Below are 21,457 nucleotides of genomic sequence, written 5' to 3'. Positions count from 1 at the left end.
ATCGGGATCCACTCGCTCATCCTAAAAGATGCCAACTCTAAGTTCCCCATTGTTGAGCTTGTAGAAACCACCGCCTTTGAGTATGTTAAACCATAGAAGGAGAAACTATTTGAGACCTTTGGGCTACCTCTAGCAATTTGGTTGTACAATGAACCTGTCATTTCAGGACTGTGATTTCCAGAGTTTCCTGGAGACCCTCAACAGCACTCACCACCACATCTCCCACAGGTGGCCACAAGCATATGGCAGCATGCAGAGATTCATGCGAACATGCATGAACGTCCTAAGGAGTGGACTCAACCAAGAAGAAGGTCATGAGTTGATGCTTCATTAGTTTCAGAGAGCCTAATGAAAATACCCTGCCTCAGTGCTCTTTGGGAAAGGAATGTATGATGTGTTCCTGGGAGCTCCGTGGTGAAGTCCCAAGACACTCAATGTGACAGCAAGCACCAAAGGTGAACTTGAAACAATGAAATGGCGAGCGCAACCCAAGACACAGGTAAGATGAAACAGTCATTCCGAAAGGAACACCCCAGATGGAAATTCTAGACTGCGCATGACAAAGGTCACTAAACAGTAATACAGGTCAAAGAATCTATGGTCACTGCCAAAAAGGGAACTTAAATTGTGACAAGGAATATATTGTGGTTCAAGAAGATAACCCAGCACCGCTCCTCCAAAGGGGAGCCTACACAGATAATGCTGAACTACAGTGAGTCTCCTTGAGCTGACACCCATGATGATAAGCTCAAGCTGATCCCTACCTCCAGGCCTAGCAAGTCTGCAAGAGTAAGAATCAATTCTGCCTAATAGCACCTCGGAATTGTCTTCGACCACCTTGGGGCGGGGCAGCTCAGGCTAAACCCCCAGCCTAATAAGAAACTTCATCAAAGTGTGACCTTGACAGCAGACCAAGGGTAAAGACTCCCATTGGGTAGTGGAGGCAAGTAAAAAGGAGGGAGGGATGGATTGAGCCACCCGGCTACAGCTTATGGTGTCAGCATGCACTCTGAGGCCAGGCACATTTCACCTATACACAAACAGATGTCTTGTGGCTCAGGGAAGAGTCCAGACAGTGAATCCTGGCAACTCCTGAGCATGCCTCACAGCCAAACTTCTGTTAAGAAAATCCTCAGCTGTCAAATGGAAAAAAATCAAGTTTTTAAGATGGTGAGACTTCTAATTATTCTGATCACTTTATCTGGGGACCCCGAAGATAGGGGCTCTAGGCAGCTTCCCACTTTGCTTATGCCTTAAAAAGACTTCGTGGGGTAACGAAGGCAGACAACAACAAAAGACCAGCAACAAAATATCATTGGAATACTGTCACTTCCAACACTGCTAACCAATGTATATTTCCTCAAGCACTCACTTGGCTGCGACTCGATGCACCACACCACAAGAGGTTTGGAAAAGTAATCACTGAGAGTAGAACAATCCAACTGGCCAACATTTTGAAAGATAACCCTAGTAGAATGAACGCTTCACTCAAAGTCGTACCTGGACAGTGATGACGCAGAAAAAGAAAGGCTAACAAATATTCATATATCATGTAACAAAATCGTATAAGGTAGTGTGATTTTTGTAAAGAAAAATAATGTACGCGGGAAATTGTGCCCACGAGATAGTTCGCCATTATTATAAACAGGCTTAATTAATCATGAAGAATTGACAAATGTAGTAATCCGTCATAATTGCAAATGTATTCTATGATTTTCTTGTTGAAACGGTTATATGCTTAGCTAAAATTTTGCAGAGGCTTTGACCTAGTTGCCTGGTCTCAAATTTAACTGTGTGGTTTTCACTTGTATTAACAAAGACATATTCTTTTACTTTAAGGTTGTATTTTTCCAGTAGAAATGACTAATACACTTATCTCAAGGTTTTGTGCTAGGCTAGTTTCATCCCCTTTGAAGCAAGGTCAGCTTCTGCAGGTGCAGACAATAAAAGCTCTGATATAGTTGGCAAACTTTGTTGCAACTTGTGTTCCAAGGCTCCAAGGACACCTTATGCATAAATGAGTGCTAAGAGAAAGACACTATTCATTGGTCAAAAGGAAGCCACCCTATGAATCCTCCAATGAAAGACCCTGAAGAATTTGTAACGTTTCTTACTTAAACCCACCGGACAAAGAGAAGTCAGCCATTTTCCTTGATGCCATTTTGGAGCCTGATTCAAGATGCCATTTTAAAAGATCCTTTGATGCCTTTTCTCTGTCGCAGAGAAAGAGACTTAAGAATTCTCACCCTAGAGACTTTAACTTTAATTTTGCCCCGTCCTGTACATGTAGTAACTTTTGCCCTACTCACCTTGCTGCCGCAAGGAAACTTGCTTTAACTTTGCCCCTTTGAAATCTGCCCCATGCTGATCGAACCGGTACCTGAAGGACGAAGACTTACTTTGAATGCTGATTGTATTTGGTAAATATGAAAGGATAATTGTATTATGCATTGTGTTTTCCTTCTTAGGTAACAACTGCTTATTTTGATAGGGCCCAAGCTAGAAGTTTTCTAAATTTATGTTGACTAAATTCTTTTTGCATGAAACCCCACATGCCAATGCTAATTAGAGGTTATTTGAGGTATTCACTTGATGAACCATGCTAAATTGAAATCGTGTTATGCTGACCGATGTATGCAATTAGTCAAATTCAGTTACTTATATTAGTGATTTGCATTGCTATAACCGAGTGCATTATAATCCAGATTTTGCGTAGATTGCGTTTCTTCCGTCGTTATGGACAGCTAGTAATGTTCGTATACATATATCATTTGATTTTGAGACTCATATATATTGTGTTAGCTTTGTTAATATAGGGAAAATAAACTCATTAACTTTTCATAAACTGGTGTGGTTATTCATGACTGAAAAGTCATGGTGCGTCAAAATACTGATTGTTATTGATTCCTAATGTGTTATTTGATCTATTAATTAAGTATTGGGTATTGATTATAATGGTTATTGATTATTGATTCGAGTGATCAGACTATTCTTGGATGAGGAGAACCCAACTCGGTTAAAAGGTTCACCGACCTCCGGCGTGTCCAAGTACAAGTAATTTATAAAGACTGGACGCGCTATCAACAGCTTTTGCTGTAACTGGTAGTCAAACTAGGGGAAAAAAGGACGGATATTGGGTTGCACCGTACCTTGTCATGAATCTTTTGCCCTGACTCCAGCCCGTCCAGATGCTCTTCTTCAGGACCTTCTCCAGACACCATTTTCCTTTGAATGTGCGCATTTTGTTCTCGTAGAGCGACAATCTGCAAAATAGAGAATAAATGCAGCAAGTGTAAGAACATTGAGTAAACACAAAAATGGAATTTCAATGTACAAAGAGGACGTTACTCAGAAAGGGCAAGTTTAAATATGAAATTAAACTCTACCACTTCTTTCAAAGTCCAACAACACCAAAAAGATTCTAAATATTTGTTATTTTGTATGATCAAAAGCAGAATACTCCATTAAGGTGCAACCTAGTTAAAGCAATAGATTGTATGCTTTTGAAAAATAAAAAGAAATACGGACCAATATCAGCGAACACGAGTCAACATAGGGAATTCATGGTTATTGTAATGATGATTCCGGTTTTCGTTCATCAGGGCTACAGCCGGACACTGTTGAACTGTATGAATCGATGAAGAGACCCGACAGACTGCGCGTAGGTGTTGCAGCGGCCCACACCACGCTTTTATTGTTTCTTGGTAGTTTGTCGCTTTACAAGTTGTTGCTTACTGCATCCTTACTGCTACCCCTTGAACTGTGCACACATCAGTGTTATCAATCCAACCGGCGGGCAATACGAGCGTGAAACCCCAGTCCTGCTGTGAGCTGACTGGGATCCCATTTAGCCGGCTGGCCCACAGGACTGGCAAAGGACCGCCCCCGCAGGGGGCATCAGGGGCCGGCACGTTAACCACTGCCGGGGACCCGGAAATTATTTTCAATGCCGCCTCAGCGGCAATCCAACAAAGGACGGCATTCCCCCTCAAGGGAGAGGGAGGAGCCCCCGAGGACATACGTCTGGCCACTGGGGGTATAGCAAGAACAGGAAAAGTGCAAACCCCCCAATGGGTGGGGGAGTGTAGTGGCAGGTATGAAGGATGCGATGGAGACAAATTTCATGTTAATATCTTTTATTCTTGCCACAAGAAATAAGGCCCACGAGCAGCCGGCCGGCCGCAACACCGCGCTTTGTTCGCGCCTCTGCCTCTCCGCCGCGCTGCCCCCTGACGTCACGACCGTCCTCGATACAGATTGGTCGTGGCGTCATGAGGCGCCTAAACATAGAAGACAGACTAGTTCTGTCCCTCCGGCCTCGTGCGTTAACTCACGTACGACATCTCCCTTTTCAACAGAACAAGAAACTTAAGGAACTTCACCTCAAAACAAAATCTTCGAACCTCTTGGGTGCTCGGATACGCCTAATTGGCCTGCTCGGAGTAACATACTGAAGTGAATTCGCCTTGACGGCGCACGCATCCTCTAGGCTTGACCCCATTACATTGTGACTGTCGCTCTCCACAGATTCGGGCCTGCAACCATTCTGTCCTGAGGCAGCCGTCAAGCCACGCCATGCCTTCTCGCATCGCTCCGCACTCCCCTGTCCACTCATTCCTGGACTGGAAGGCGTATTCACACATTCCTCCTCATCAATGACTACATCCCTGGCTTCGTGAGTTTGCCACTCGTCAACATCATCCGTGCCTTCGGCCCCATCCACACGGACATCTTCCATGATGATTTTCTCTTGCCCAGCCTTGAGCCTAACTATGTCGTCCTTGCTCCGCCACCCCGCTCCTTCCAGACAGACTGCCCCTCTTGTCACTCCTTGCACACGCACCGGGGTTTGAAACACAGACTCCCCCTTCATCACCCTGTTGGGTTTCTTCACCAATACCCAATCCCCTTGCGCTATATTTTTAGTTTTGGCTCTATTCACCATGTCAGCGTACCTCTTATTGTTTTCCTGTTTGGCCACTATTCTTGCTTTGACTCTCAATCTCTCATCAGATTCTGCCTCAATTTCCCGGTTCATGTCATACCACTTATTGAATTTGGGGGTAAGCTCACTCATGCATCTTCTCCCTCTCATCAAATAAAACGGAGTGTGTCCAGTAACCTCACTGGGCGTGTTATGGAAAGTGTTCACTTTGTCCGCCAGAAACGCTTTCACATTCATGTTGGAAGCGATCGCCTGTTGCACGCCCTCTTTGAGGAATCTATTCATACGCTCAACCTGCCCATTGCTCTTCGGGCTGTACAGTGGGGTTTTCTCCTGCTTAATCCCCAACCTGGACAGAAAATCCGTCATCCGCCTGGACACTAGCTGGGTGCCGTTGTCCGACACCATGATCTTCGGCTGTCCCTCAATCGCGAAAATTTTCATCAATGCCTTGATCACTCGTTCAGTGGTAACTTCCCTGACGAACTTGTAGTGAATCCATTTGGAGAAGTAATCCGTAAGGACGATGAGATGTCTACACTCGTCAGGTAGCCTTGTAAATGGGCCCGCAAAATCAATGGCAATCTTGTTCCACGGGCCGGCAGGTATGTCCACCAGCTGCAACTCTCCTTTTGTCGTCTTCCAGTGCTTATCGGCCCTTAAGCACGGTCCACACCGATCAATGAATCTGCTGACATCGCTGCACATCCCTGGCCACCAGTAGTACTGCTTGAGGAGATTCTTTGTAGCGGTATTGCCCGGATGGCCTTTATGGGCAATCCTGATTAGCTTGTCTCTTAAACTTTCCGGAGGTACAAACAGCTCGTGTCTCTTCACAAAGCCGCCTTCGATGGTGAGTTCGGGACTAATCTGTTGGAAACTTCTGAGTGCCCCGTGCAAGTTCCGGATAGGGGGCCAATGAGCCTTCATGTGGTCCATCACCCTCCGCATAGTCCCGTCCTTCTCCTGAGCCGTCAACCATTCTTCCTCTGATATGGATCCCTCACACATGGCTGTTGCGTCAACCATTGCCACAACGCACTCCGTGTCGTCCAGGGAATCATTCTCCTCATCCGGGATCGGTATGCGAGATAGGCAATCCGCCCTGCAGTTGAGGCCCCCTTTGATGTGTCGGACGGTGAAGTGATATTCTTGCAACTTAGACAGTAGACGTAGGAGCCTAGAGCTGGCTTTGCCATTGCCACGTCCTTCACCGTCCATCATGTATATCACGGGTTTGTGGTCGGTGACTAATTCGAACTCCCTGCCCCACAAATAATTTCTCAGTTTCTCCACGGCCCAGACGCACGCGAGCGTCTCCCGCTCGATGGTGCTGTAGTGCTTCTCTGCTTCGCTCAATGACCGCGATATGAATGCAACAGTGTTCTCCTTCTTCCCTTGGAATTGGCAAAATACTGCACCGATTCCCTTGGCACTAGCGTCAACCGTGATTACATTCCGGAGGTCCTTGTTGTACGGTCGTAATACTGGGGCCGCGGCGATTGCCTGTTTGACGGATTCGAAGGCAGCGCTTTGTTCCTGTGTCCACGTATACTTTTCGTTCTTCCGTAGCAGTTTCCTTAGAGGCTCCACAGTGGTAGCGTATCCTTGCATGAACTTGGAATAGTATTCGCTGAGTCCCAGGAACGATCGCAAGGCGTCTTTGTCTCCTGGGCAAGGGGCATCTCGTATGGCCCTCACTAAATCATCTTTCGGCGCGATGCCATTTGGGGTAAGCACGTGCCCTAAGTATTCTATCTTGTCTTTCATGAATTTGCACTTGTCTTTGGAGACTGTCATCCCCCTTTTTTGTAGCACCTCCAACACTCTGCGCAGCAGTTCTAAGTGCCCCTTCTCGTCTTCCGTGTGTATCAGAATGTCGTCCTGAAATGCTTCAACCCCCTTCATATCGCAGAAGAGGTGGTCCATTAGCTTTTGAAAGACGCCCGAGGCCGATGCAAGGCCGAATGGAAGACGGATGTACCTGTATGCTCCAAACGGGGTAATAAAGGTGGTAAGTTCCTTGGATTCCTCCGTGAGACATACCTGGTGGTATGCAGACTTCAGGTCTATCAGGGTGAAAAACTTCGATCCTGCTGTGGCCGACAATATCTCCTGAATGTTGGGCAGTGGATGGCAGTTCACCAGGATATTTCTGTTCAGTGACCGCAGGTCTACACACAACCGAATGTCCCCTGTCCTCTTCTTCTTGGACACCACGATTGCGGACACCCATTCTGATGCACCTGCTTCCTCTATTACTCCTTCCCTTTTCAGCTTATCAAGAACAGCCTTAAGCTCCCCCCTTACTGAAAGAGGAATCGTTCTGACTTTGTGTTTTATTGGTAGGGCACCCTTTTTTAACCGTATAGCATGCACAAATCCTCTTACACACCCTACCTTGTTTTCAAAAACGGAGTCAAACATTTCGAGGACCTCAGCTAATCCATCATGTAAATCATCAGGCTGCACATAATTGACCCAGTCATCTCTCAGAACTATGGGATCTTCTGCCCCAGGGACTAGCATCACACCTAGCTTCGCCAGGTCCTTCCATCCCACAAGGCTCCTCCCATTTTCAGCCACATATATCTTTGTTCTCACAGTGCGCCCTCGAAAGGTGAGGGAGTCCCAGAAGTAACCTTTCATCACTATGTCGTGTTCCCCGAAGGCCTTTGGACTCACATCCGTCTCGTGCAGTCGTACATCTTGCCACTTCGAATCAAATGTCCTATCAGAGATCAGGGTAAGGGGGGAACCAGAATCAGCCGTAAACGGCAATTTTATCACACCAATCATGACGGAGCCAATGGGACCCTTCACTCTACCGTCTTCACCATCAATGGACAACACCATGTCCGCATCCGCATCAGTATCATTCTCGCTTACCGAGCTCACTTTCATGCCCGTATTATATTTTTTTGCTTTGCATACTGCCGCAAAGTGGCCCAACTTCCTGCATTTAGAACAGCTTTTGCGCACGGCAGGGCAGGCCCTGCTATCCGCTAAGTGATCTTTTGACCCACATCTATAACAGACGAGCTGCCTCCTGCCTCCCCCTCTATCACTCGCTGCCCTTTCTGAATTTCCGGGCACCTGTTTACGGCTGTCCTGTACATAGAACACATTTGAAGCCTGACTAGTGTTCGCCAGTTCCTTGGAAGATACCATGGAGCGTTCCACTGCCTTTGCAATGGCAATTACGTCCTTCAGCGAAGGATTCCTGCATGAAAGCAAACGTTCCTGCACTTTCTTTGAATGGCAGTAGAACACCACCTGGTCTCTAATGTACGTATCAGTCATCACTGCAAATTCACAATCTTGAGCTAGAACACGTAGACATGCAATATACTCTTCGATAGTCTCTCCTTCCTCTTGTTTCCGCAGTGCGAATTTATGGCGCCCCACCATGATGTTGCACTCCTCTGCATACTGCAACTCAAGCCGCCGTACAGCCTCCTGGTACTCATTCAGCGGAGCTGTGGCTCCATGGGGATTCACATATACCGGCAGGCTATCGAAAACCTCTTGTCCAGCCTTCCCCAACAGTCCGAATAACAAAGACTTTTTCCGTTCGGGGCTATACCCCTGACCATCAATTGAGATAATATAGTTCTCAAATGCGCGCAACCATCCTTTCCACTTCATGCATGGCTTACCAGGAGAGTCCAGGAAGAGAGGAGGCACGCAGATATGACCTGTCTGCGACATGGCCGGAAAGCGGGAGGCTACTGGGCTGCGCAGAACGGTAGGAGTCGTCAAAGTCAATCGTGTGGAGACCGCAGCATCAGCGCCTTAGGGGTTGCATGTAGTCCCCAGTGAAGAGATATCAGCGCTTTCCACTGGCCTCCCGAAACACCAGGTAAGGTGGGCTACACTCGTGGGCCTTGGTAGAAGCTGTGACCCTCGTCGCCATTTGTAGTGGCAGGTATGAAGGATGCGATGGAGACAAATTTCATGTTAATATCTTTTATTCTTGCCACAAGAAATAAGGCCCACGAGCAGCCGGCCGGCCGCAACACCGCGCTTTGTTCGCGCCTCTGCCTCTCCGCCGCGCCGCCCCCTGACGTCACGACCGTCCTCGTTACAGATTGGTCGTGGCGTCATGAGGCGCCTAAACATAGAAGACAGACTAGTTCTGTCCCTCCGGCCTCGTGCGTTAACTCACGTACGACAGGGAGACACAGCCCCGCCCTCAGTTTGGAGGGGAACCTAAAAGGATTCTGCTGCCCAGGCAGGGATCACTTTGGGGGTCACGAGGGACAGCGCGCAGAATCAAGAAACCTATCTTCCCCCTGAGGGTATCTATTTCTTTACATTCGGGAGCCTGAAAAAACAAAAAGGCTCGCTCTTTAAAAATATGTCTGGGGTCATGGCATGACCGCGTTTTAAACAGTAAAAAAGATTGGGACCAGAGATACAGGAGAGTTTATTGGCGCTATTGAAGAATAAATAACCCAGTAATGAAACTAACAGTAAAATAAGTGTTCAAAAAGACAGCTCTCGATTCTTCTGGAATAAACCAAAAGGAGAGGGGGCAAATGATCCATGGGATGATCGTTCCATATTTTGTTACCAGCAATTAAGAAAACCCTAAGTTAAAAATGTTTTTTTTTCTGTGAATGTTTAACCACTTGACTGCCGGGGCCTTTATCACTTTTTCCAAAAAAATAAATTCCATGCCAAATGTGAGTATTTTTTTCCCAGCATACTGGGAATTCTAAACGAAAGACAGGATTTGTAAATTCCACTTGCGTGGACTTAGAAAATATAAAAAATACAGCTAAATGTTAATTTTGTGTGAAAGATGGGAAAAAAGTGCTTTGCAATAAACCTTTGGTTAGTACATTATTCCTAATTTTTGTGGTTTCAACCTACTTACAAGTTTTTGGTGGAAAAAGCTGTAAAACGCATAGGTTATCCAAGAAAGCTATACATTTCTTTTAAAAGTAGATACATTTTGACTTCAGCAAGGGGTCATTTTTGTAAATCCCCTTAGGTGTTCTCAAAACATGTTTTGTTGAAATAGAAAATAATGAAGCGAGTAGAAAAAAACAGCCATTTGTGACAACGTTTTCATCTTTAATTTGTTTTCAAAATGGCCACTTTACAAAAGCAGTAGATCGTTATGTCTGAAAGACTCCCTCGGATTGATGGGAAATATAGGGTCTGTAGGATTTCTGAAAACAAGTTATATCAACAGCCAACAACTGAGCTTCATCTTATAATGATTTATCATTGTCTACCAACTATACAATTCAAATGGTAAAAAAATGTATTGAAAAAAATGGGAGCCTATGTATTTCTGAAATGTATGCAAGAGACGAAGTTTAGAAAAAGTGGTTATTTGTACATGTCTGAATTTGTGGTCACCCATGATACCAAGTGTTTGAGAAAGAATATTTCCAAATGTCTTAGTTCTTAAACACTGGCTTACATTTGTAAGGTACAAATGGCACGAAATCCAATTGATAATAACAAATGTTTTGCTACTCTGTCCCCACAAGTCTCTCAATAAAAAGGGTACCCCACTTGTGTGAGTGAACCTATTGCATGGAATAGGAAAGGGCCTAATAATATCTCAAAACCGAGGGCCTCATTACGAGTTTGGTGGTCGGATCGTCAGATAGCCATGTTGGGGGTCTGAAAAGACCGCCATGGTGGCGGTCATACAGACTGTCGTATTATGAGTTACACAGGCAGGTCCGCCGACCACAAACCAAAAATGTCAGAGCAGCGCAGAGGCCTGGAAATAGGCAGTCCGAACTCCAGCCCTGACAACACAGCGACCAACCACTGAGCCAATAGTCGCATTGGTGGGCTCCCATGGTGGTGAGCCATTGACAGTACGAACCACGGAGGTTCACAGTCAACAAAATAATACACAACTGCACAATGGATGAATTTGAAGAAAACACAGCTGACACACATTGTCACACTGGACACGCCAGCAAAGGACACTACAGAACACACTACAATCCTTTGCATTTACACAGCAAGACAGAACACCACTTTTCCTCACTGCACAGATACTAGGCACCATGGTTTGTTCACCATCTCAAACTACACCCTGCACACAGTATTGCCCAGGCACACACTTTTGCATTATCCCCTTTAGTAAGTCACTGTCACTCTTCTAAATCTCAATTATTTTCTTTTTTTTCCACCATGTCAACTTCCAAAAATCCCTGTTTCACAGAGTTAGGAGTCATGGTGGATGGAATCCTAAGAGTAGAGCCACAATTGTTTGGAGCACAATTCCAGCACACTCCTCTCAGTAGGAAAATGGAGATGTGGGACAGGATAGTCAACAGAGTGAATGCTGTAGGCACCACCCTGTGCACAAAGCAGGACATTAGGCAGAGGTGGAACAATCGCTAGAGGCAAGGCCAATTCCCTGGTCTCCAGGCAGCAGCTGCAGGCGAAGAAGACTGGCGGTGGCTCACCCAGTGCCCCATTACAACTCTATCCCAGGGAAAAGAAGGTCTTGCCCATCTTGTGTCCTGAGGACCTGACAGGAATACCTAGGAGAATGGAGTCTGGTAAGTCACAACACTGAAAAAATGTCAGTGAAATATGCAAAGCCATGCATGCTCACTGCTCAGTTTTTGCCACCTTCTCTGTCACTCCACTCATCAGCCCATTGCCAACCTGTCAATAAAAAACTATTTGGCATCTCACAATGGAAGTGCACTCACCTGGGGGATAACATCTGTCTATAGTGTGTGTATTACAGGGAGTTGTATGACTACAACTCCCAGGAGGCACTGTTCTACAACTCCAAACACCAAACCAGTGTATCCTTCACCAAATACCTTTGTTTGTTAACTTCCAATGGTAGTGTACTCACCTGGGAGGATCACGAACAACTAGTGTATGTGGTACAGGGACTGACATGACTGCCAAGGCCAGGAGGCACAGATACTCCATTCAGCCAGCCCCATGTCCTCTTCACCAAATACCCTTGTTTGTTAACTCCCAATTGTAGTGTATTCACCTGGGAGGATAACATATGAATAGTGTGTGTAGTACAGGGACTGGCATGACTGCCAAGGCCAGAAGGCACTGTTAATGTAACTCCATTCTGCCAGTCCTGTGTCAACTTCACCAAATACCCTTGTTTGTTAACTCCCAAATGTAATGTACTGACCTGAGAGGATACCATTTGTATAGTGTGTATACTAGAGAGAGTGACAACTGAAACTCCCAGCGAGCTCAGGTTCTGTAGCTCCAACCACTAGCACAGTGTTACCTTGTCCAAAGACTCCTGTGTCTTAACTCTCTATTGATGTGTACTAACCGGGGAGGATACCATTTTTAGGTGTGTAGTAACAGGAGTTACATGGCTTCAAATCACAGGAGGCTCTCTTACTGTTACTCCAACCATCAATCCAGGATTCTCTTCTCCAAAGTACATATTTTGGAACTCACACATGAAGTACACTCATATGGGGGGGGACAGGACTCAGGTGTATGAAGTGGAGGAAGTGACATGAGTGCCAAGGCCAGGAGCATGTGTCTTTCCGACTCCAAGCACAAGCCCAGTGTTTGCTTGTCCAAATATCCTTGTTCATCAACTCTCAATGGGAGTGCACTCACCTGGGAGGATAATATTTGTATAATGTGTTTTCGTAGAGGGAGTAACATGACTGCAACTCCCAGGAGGGCCTGTTCCTGTAACTCCAATCACCAGCCCAGTGTACATTTGTCACAATGCATCTCTCAGTGAACTTTCAAATGACGTTTACTCAACTGGGAGGATACCCATTGCCAAGTGTTGGGAAGTAGTGAGAGTGACGGGACTGCAACTCCTAGGAAGCACTGTGCAAGTGACTCCAAACAGCAGAACAGTGGTCACTTGTCCAAAAACCCTTGCTTGCTAACTCTCCATTGAAGTTTACTCACCTGGGAGGGACCAAGATATAGATCATGCTCAACTCAGAAACGTATCGGACTAGGTAGCTCCTTCTTGAAAAACTAACCGAAGATGAAACTATTGAGGACAGGAAGGACAGCTTACCCAGTGTAGAAAAAATTATCCCAAAGGCCTCAAGATGCATCACCAGAATGGTATTGGCAGCAGACACATTCACTCCACTGGCCACATGATGACTCCAATCATATAAAACAACAAACTCCTGGGTCTGCCTGCATGACAGTCAACTAGGCCCCAAAATTGTCAAAGCCACATCTTGCTCAGCCACTGCTCTGCATGCACTGGTGGCAGGATGTAATTCTCAGCCTATCATCCCAAGTGCTAATGACCTGTACAATTCAGCAGCTGCGTGTCTTTAATAGAATTGGCATGCTTCACAAATGTCAGGTCAATACAACCAATAGCATGGGTACCTGTCTGTTAGACCTGACAGCCTTAGGGTGGTCACCTCTATCTTTTTGCCTGCCTCCCTCCACTTTTTAGATACTGTTTTTGCTGGTTTTAAGACTCATATTCTCTCTCTATTTAAACATGGTAACATTGGATCATACCCAATGGACTATTTAATTTACTTGTAAGTCCCTAGTAAATTGCACTATATGTGCCCAGGGCCTGTATAATAAATGCTACTAGTGGGCCTGCAGCACTGATTGTGCCACCCACTTAAGTAGTCCCTTAACCTTGTCTCAGGCCTGCAACTCAAGGCCTGTGTGTGCATTTTCATTGCCAATTCGACTTGGCATTTACAAGTACTTGCCAAGCCTAAAACTCCCCTTTTTCTACATATAAGACACTCCTAAGGTATGCCCTAGGTAACCCATGTGGGAGGGTGCTGTGTAGACAAAAGCAGGACATATACCTATGTAGTTTACATGTCCTGGTAGTATAAACTCCTAAATTCATTTTTACATTGCTGTGAGGCCTGCTCCCTTCAAAGGCTAACATTGGGACTGCTCTCTTACACTGTCTGAGTGGTAGCTGCTGATCTGGAAGGAGTAGGAAGGTCATATTTAGTATGGCCAGAATGGTGATATAAAATCCTGCTGACTGGTGAAGTTGGACTTAATATTACTATTTTAGAACTACCACTTTTAGAAAGTGAGCAGTACACTGCACTTAAATCTTTCTGTGCCTTACAATCCACGTCTGGCTGGGTTTAGTTGACAGCTCCTTGTGTATTCACTCAGACACACCCCAAACACAGGATACTCAGCCTTACTTGCATACATATGCATTTTGAATGGGTCTTCCTGAGCTGGGAGGGTGGAAGGCCTGACACTTGCATGTCAAAGGACAGTAGCCTGCCCTCACACAAAGGACTGCCACACCCCCTACTAGGACCCTGGCAGACAGGATTGAACTGAAAGTGGACCTTGTGCACTTCTAGGCCACTCTTTGAAGTGTCCCCCACTTCAAAGGCACATTTTGGTATATTAACAGGGCCTCTGCCCCTACCAATTAAGAAACTTCCTGGAGAAGGAACTGGAACCAGAACCGGCATCCTGCCAAGAAGAACTGCCTGGCTGCCCAAAAGACTCAGCTGACTGCTTTCTGTGAAGGACTGCTGCCTTGCTGTTGCCCTGCTGCCTTGCTGCTCTCTGACTGTGGTGAAGAAGTGCTCTCCAAGGGCTTGGATAGAGCTTGCCTCCGGTTCCCTGAAGTCTCAGGACCAAAAAGACTTCATCTCTACAAGGAGGACTCCTTGTGCGGCGAAATTGCCAGAAATAACGCATAGCCTGCACCACTGTAAAAATTCACCGCACGCCGAACCGGAACGGCGCAGCCTGACTTCACAATGAGAAGATCGACGCAGCACCAGCGTAGTCACCGGAAATTAGATGCACGGCCCACTAGTTCGACGCACAGCTGAGCCAAAACGATGCAGTCTGACTTCCAGAGAGGAATCGACGCAGCGCCTGTCGTGCGCTAGAAAATTAGACCAATGCCTACCGGATCGACGCAATATATTTTTCTAAACACTGCGTGGCGTATTTTTGTGGTGCTATCTGGTGTTACTGTATGATTTATTGCACAAATACTTTACACATTGCCTTCTAAGTTAAGCCTGACTGCTCAGTGCCAAGCTACCAGTGAGTGGGCACAGGATAATTTGGATTGTGTGTGACTTACCCTGACTAGAGTGAGGGTCCTTGCTTGGACAGGGGGTAACCTGACTGCAAACCAAACACCCCATTTCTAACACTGTCACAATGGAATGACCTGCAAATCAACTTTGTACAAGGGCTTTGCAAAATAGTAATGTGTACTTTGGGAGGTAGCTGTCACAATACAGCCAGTAACATTGTATGTTTCACATCAACAGGTTGAGCTGCCACGGGGCACACAGACACTACTGAAGAGACTGCCACTACCCACACGGTTGAAGCCCTCAGTGAAGAAGACACTCCTGGACATGGAGGACAGTTCAGGCCCATCTGGACTACTTTGTTAGACCCCAACAGTGAGTCTCACTGTGGCCACATCATCACCTCCCAGCCTGGTTGCCATGACATCACATGTAGCCATTTGCCCCCAACCTGTGTCGCTAGGACAGTGTCTACCATCTTGTGCCCTCCAGTCCACAATCCTGAGTCACAGTACCATACCTTGGACACTGATGATACTGGAACCAGTGGGATGGGGCACCTTGTGGCAAGGGTAAAGGCCTGTGGGGGTAGGGTGCATGGGAGAGATGCTGTGGGCCAGCGGGGTGAGACTACTGGGGATGCTCCTCGCCAGCACCCCATCAGCCACATTTTGGGGGTCTATCAGGAGTTCCAAGGCGTGATGGGTCTGGTACTTTCAGAACTCTGAGTGCTTGTGCAGCTGCACAGGGATATCCATAGGGATATACGTGAACAGTTGGAGGCCTACAGTACTGTTAGAAATGGGGTTTCTGGTTGACTAGGGTATGCACCTAAACCAGGCAGAACCCACCCACTCTAGTCAGGGCAAGAGAGTTACACGTCCAAGATAACCCCTGCTCACCCCCTTGGTAGGGGGCGAGCAGTCAGGCCTAACCTGGAGGCAATGTGCAAAGCATTGGCACAACACACACAAAACATGTGATGCAATATATACTTCACAAAGTAAACACCACACTGAGCTATGTAAAACTAAACTGTATTGCACCAAACATAATTAGACCCAACATTACATGTCAGAAATACCCTGCTACCTTAGCAGTTGTCAGAATGTTACACAGGTTACTAATATTCTGCAAGAATAAGCAGTAGTCACATTATAACATGTAAGTACTTAGGATTCTGCAACATAAGCAGTAGTCAGGAATCACATTAATACACAAACGCATTTGTCATAGAAATATCATAAATGCCCATATCAGGAACATTATAAAAACCTATGGCAAGTCATAAAACACATATCAGCATGTCATGCCCATAAAAGGAACATCAGCCTATGTATGTCACACCATACAAACAGGATAGCATAACAAATCCAGCTAATCCATAATAGGAACATAAGAATTATGTTATGTCTTTGAAAAAGTGCCTGTCTTAGAATGAAGATGGCACTTCCAGAGCCAAGAAGGTCAATAAGGGTGGCCCCCAGTGTACCTATACGCAGAACGGGGGCCACGTGTTGATCCTCAAGGGAGGGGGTGGCACGCAGCCCCTCCGGTTATTATAATGGACCCCTCCTGTGGCCCACAATCTCTGGGGCCCCCTGGGCTATACTTGGCCCTCCAGAAGGGGGGAGGCCAAAGCCCGCCAGGCACTTTATGAGGAAATGAAGCTCTCCTAGTGCTGGATGCAGTTGCAGGGATCAGGGGCCACGGCACCCTGCCCCTAGGGGACAAAGTAGCTGGATCACAGGGAGGCAGGGCCCGGCAGCAGGCCAACACAAAGGGTTGCAGGCAGTTGGCAGGTCCTCCAAGTGACCAAACAGGTCATTGGTCAGCACAGCAGCACCAGTCCATGGTGGTTCCTGGTGAGTTCCTCCAGCCTTCTGTATTCATTTCCAAAATGTCACCAAATTGTGGGGAAAATTCCCCTGTACTTATGCTCAGTTTTACAGTGCTTCACAAAGAGGGGGAGAGGAGGTTCCAACCAGTTATAACTGGTTCTGGGAGTTCCCCCTTATCTACTCCAGCACGGGCTCCAAACATCAGTGGGGGGTAAACAACCCCATTGAGTGAGGCCAGGGCACAGCCTTTACAAAAGCAGGTATGCCCCGCCTCCCCCTTCTCTCAGCCCAGGAAGACTATTCAGTATGTAGATCACCTCTGTGACACCTCCACCCTCCCTGTGTGCAGGCTGTCTGAAAAGTATGCACAAAGCCCAACTGTCACTCTGCCGGATGTGGATTGGAGTCAAGCTGCAAAACACCAGAGTCATAAGCACAGAGAAATGTTCACTTTTTAGAAGTGTCATTTCTGTAATGATAATAAAAACATCCACTTACACCAGTAAGCAGCATTTCTCACTACCATTACAACCATACCAAACATGGCTACGCTACCCCTCATAAATCAGACAATACCCCCTACACATAAGGCTGGGAATTTCCAATGCAATTCTATGAGAAGGCAGCAGTCGCAGCAGTGAGAAACCAAATAGGCTGTTTGTCACTACCAGGACAGGCCGCCTAACTAGGCACATGTCCTGCCTACATATGTGGTACCCTGCCCATAGGGCTAGCTCGGGCCTACCTCCGGGGTGACTTACATGTAGTAAAAGGGGAGTTCTGGGCATGGCACATAAATTTAGATGCCAGGTCCCTGTGGCAGAAAACTGCACACAGGCCATGTGCTAGCAGGCCTGAGACAGATTTGAAAGGCTAATTAACTGGGTGGCACAAGCAGCGCTGCAGGCCCACTAGTAGCATTACATTTACAGGACCTGGGTATAGAGATACCACTTTACAATGGACTTATAGGTAAATTAAATATGCCAATTAGGTATAAGCCAATCATATCAAGTTTACAAGGGAGAGCACATGCACTTTAGCACTGATTAGCAGTGGTAAAGTGCCCAGAGTCATAACATCAGCCAATAACAGTCAGTAAAATAAGGAGGAAAAGACAAAACATTTGAGGAATGACCCTGCAAAAAGGGTCAGGTCCAACAAGGCCTCCCTAACAGAGGTGTTGAGGGACATTAACAGTGCCCTCATCAAGGACCATCAACAACAATCTACCCCTTTCTTTGAGGCAGCAGACAATGGAAGGGAGGCCCTTTCAGGGGAAGAACCAACCCCTGCAGCAGCAGATCCCGTCCCAACCACACAAGTGGAAATGTCTAGCAACAACTCTAGGAGGTGCTGATGGCAAGACACCCACCACTGTCAGCAAGTGACCTCTTCATAAAGAACCTCCTTTGTTTGCCACATATTCACACCATTGACTGTTCTTCTATCACCTTCCATTTCTAATGGGAGGAGTACCCTGAACACTGTACTTACAATTGTGTGGCATCCACTACAATTATTTCATCCACCATGACTGAATCCTTCACTGTTTTTTCAACCATGCCCCAATTCAATTTTAAAGCACAACATTTCAATAAATCCACATATCAAAACATCATTTTCTGCTTGCTTCTGTTCCATATCTTGCTATGTAGAGATGTAAGACCATGTGAAAAAAATGAGGGAGACAGAAGATGCTAATGCAAGGAGGGATATGTTATAGGTCCTGCTAAGGATACTAACAACACACACACACACAGACACATTGGTACAAGTGCCTGGTCACACCAAACCTTTTATTTCACTGTACAGCACATAGGCTATCCATATGTCTGGACTGTCAGAGCCAAGAATGGCTGACTTATTGTGTCAAGGTACATATACCAAGGTACAGCCCCTAGACCATGAAAGGAAGGGCCAGGGTAGACATTGTCCTGTAGAATAGGCTCTCATAAAAGTGAATGGTGTCACCAGCTTGAGCCTTATCACATACCAAACCTAAGTAATCCAACATCACATAAACCAAGGTACAGAAAAAGGGCAGTACAACAGTCCCTGACAAAGGTCCATCATGATCCAATGACCTTGCATCTGGTGGTATGACACAAACATATGTCAGTGTTGTGGCACAGGCACTGCAGCCTGCAATGGTGAAACACAACCTTCAGCTACATACAAGTAATACAAGAATAGGGTTTAGCCTATGTGAAGAGTGAATGCCATGCTTGCACTTGATGACAACATATTTCATTCCCACAAGAACACACAAATGATGCAATCGGCCCAACACAGCACAATAAACAAGTACAATGGTTCCAAGATCCTCCTTGTGTTGGGTGTACATAACTAGGTGAGGCGACATTACTGTCATCCACTTACGTCCCTTCCCTCATGAATCCACAAACCACTTGCTCTGCAGGGACAACATATGACTGTATACATTGATCAATCATGTACTGTTTGTTGTTGTATTGGGTGTCATTCCTATGCAACAGACCACTACTCTTAAATGTTCCAGGCCCAAGGTAAGTAGGTGATGGATCACTATCATCTAGTGTGTGTCTGGGTAAATGTGTATGTAGGCATCTGCCACCCAGAGGCTAGTTGTCTTCAGAGTATGATGGGTGCTGGTGCCTCACTGCAGTCTGTAATTTGAAGATGTCCAACATACATGTCACAGGGCTTACATTGTTCTTTGGATGCAGCTACACATCACTACTTTCCCTTGGTAAGTGGTAAATGTCCATTGATATGATTTATGTGCCACCACTGTTGCCAACAATCCTTGGGTCTGCAAGTCAGCATGTGTCCCTTTGTCTATATTTAACATTTGTAAGCTACAGTTTATTACATGGTCTACCTATGTTGATGGGATGATGTCTGTATTCCCTCACATATATGTGCATGGCACACTGTTTGTGGAATAGGACATTAACAATGGGCTACATTTCATGTTGTGACAGATACAAGAATGTGTCACCATTATTTATTGGCTGACACATACCATCACCCATCATAGCATGCCGTTTGGCATGTGCAACTGTAATACCAATGAGGGACATGTAGGCCTAGAGTCCAGAGCCAAAATGTATATATCTATGCCCTTAATGTGGCATAAGGTGAAAAGATGCACTGTACATGTGTAATGGGTGAGATTTGTGTCCTGACTGTTGGCATGCATCATGGAGTGGCTTGCAGTTAAGTAGATATCACATGTATTTGGGTACAGACCTTCATCTACAGACAGACATCTGGGTTTGCATGACCAAAATGTGGATAGTGATGTAGCTTCCAACTGGGCAACATGTTGAGGGCCTTCAACAAATACTTGAAAATCTCAGGACCTCTCCAACATTCAAGGGACTAATGGCTTCTGCGGATGCACTCACAGTATGTCATAGTAAGGGGTACCAGACATAAGTGGTGATTACCCTGGGGCTTGCTGATTCATTGTGTTGTGAATTTTGGGGACATCTCTCGCTGAGATGTGCATGACATCTACAGTGTCCATTTCTATGCCACATGTGTGGCCTATCTGAGCAACATTAATACTATGCCACTTGGGACAAATGTCACTTGGTGAAGTGGCTGGGAGGGTGAGGGAAGTACCACAGAGGAGACCCCGACATCAGCATCATCATCGGATTCTTCCTCCGTTGGACACTCCGTAGTGGCGGTGGAGCCATTGGGGCATCCCACTGTACCATCCTTGCCCGCCACCCCATCCTATCACTGCCCTCCCTGTTGCTCACTGCCCTCCCTGTTGCTCCCCACCCAGTTGGCTGTGCCTGCTCACCCAAGAGGGTGGGTGTCTCATTTGCCCAAGGCCCCTCTGCCCCAGCCCCTGTTACCCCTGCTGCCCTCAATGAGGAGGATAATGACCTTCAGAGAAGTATCTCTGTGGGTCAGACAGCTACTGTGAATGCCATCCAGGGATTGGCAAGTCAGCTACAACAGACCAAGGCATTCCAGGAAGGCATTCATGGTGCAATGTCTGGCCTACAGAGATCTTTTCATGCTCTGGCGTCCACACTGATGGCAGCCAGTCACCCTCTACCCTCCATCCCCCTCTTCCAACTCCAAATCCCTCCTTTCCCTATCTAGCCAAAGCACACAGACAGACCCGCACGCAGCCACATCAACATACAAGAGGAGCACACACAAATACCACAAAATACACCGACATGCAAACAAACAACAGCCATCTACAGACACAACAACAGTCACAACTTCCCTAGACACTTCCACCACCCTCCGCATCACACACAACATCCAGCATACCCCCAGGCACCACACCAACAGTCAGTGAGACACCCATCATACCTGCAGACACCACCCCAACAGACCCCCAGACATCCACCACAAGCACCACACCTGCAGACACCACGACAACAGACACACAGCTTTCGACCACATCATGCATACCTACAGTTACCACCCCAACAGACACACACATCTACCACTCCATCCCTCGGCACCTCCACAACCCAGGCCCCCAAGACACACAAACACACTGACTCACCCACCCAACAGACACACCAAACACAAACATACCTCCAAAAAGCACACACCCATGACATCCACACCAACACAGCAGACAACCACTCCCTCAACCTCCAAATCCTGACCCCTTTCTGATGACTATC

At 46.5% G+C, this 21,457-nt stretch overlaps 1 protein-coding gene across 6 annotated transcripts in view; it reads right to left on the bottom strand.

Moving 5' to 3' along the window:
- The window catches only part of PPFIA2 (PTPRF interacting protein alpha 2), a 1,804,029-nt gene that overhangs the window by 671,253 nt on the left and 1,111,319 nt on the right, over window positions 1-21,457 (bottom strand). For all 6 annotated transcript variants that reach the window (XM_069228760.1, XM_069228762.1, XM_069228763.1 and 3 more), the window contains one exon: window positions 3,150-3,263. In XM_069228760.1, coding sequence (XP_069084861.1) covers window positions 3,150-3,263 — 114 coding nt within the window. The remainder of the gene's footprint in view (window positions 1-3,149; window positions 3,264-21,457) is intronic.

The sequence above is a fragment of the Pleurodeles waltl genome, chromosome 4_1, assembly GCF_031143425.1.
Source record: "Pleurodeles waltl isolate 20211129_DDA chromosome 4_1, aPleWal1.hap1.20221129, whole genome shotgun sequence".
Classification (NCBI taxonomy): Eukaryota; Metazoa; Chordata; class Amphibia; order Caudata; family Salamandridae; genus Pleurodeles; species Pleurodeles waltl.
The sequence above is the reverse complement of the archived record's forward strand: the minus strand, read 5'-3'. Positions and strand labels throughout refer to the sequence as shown.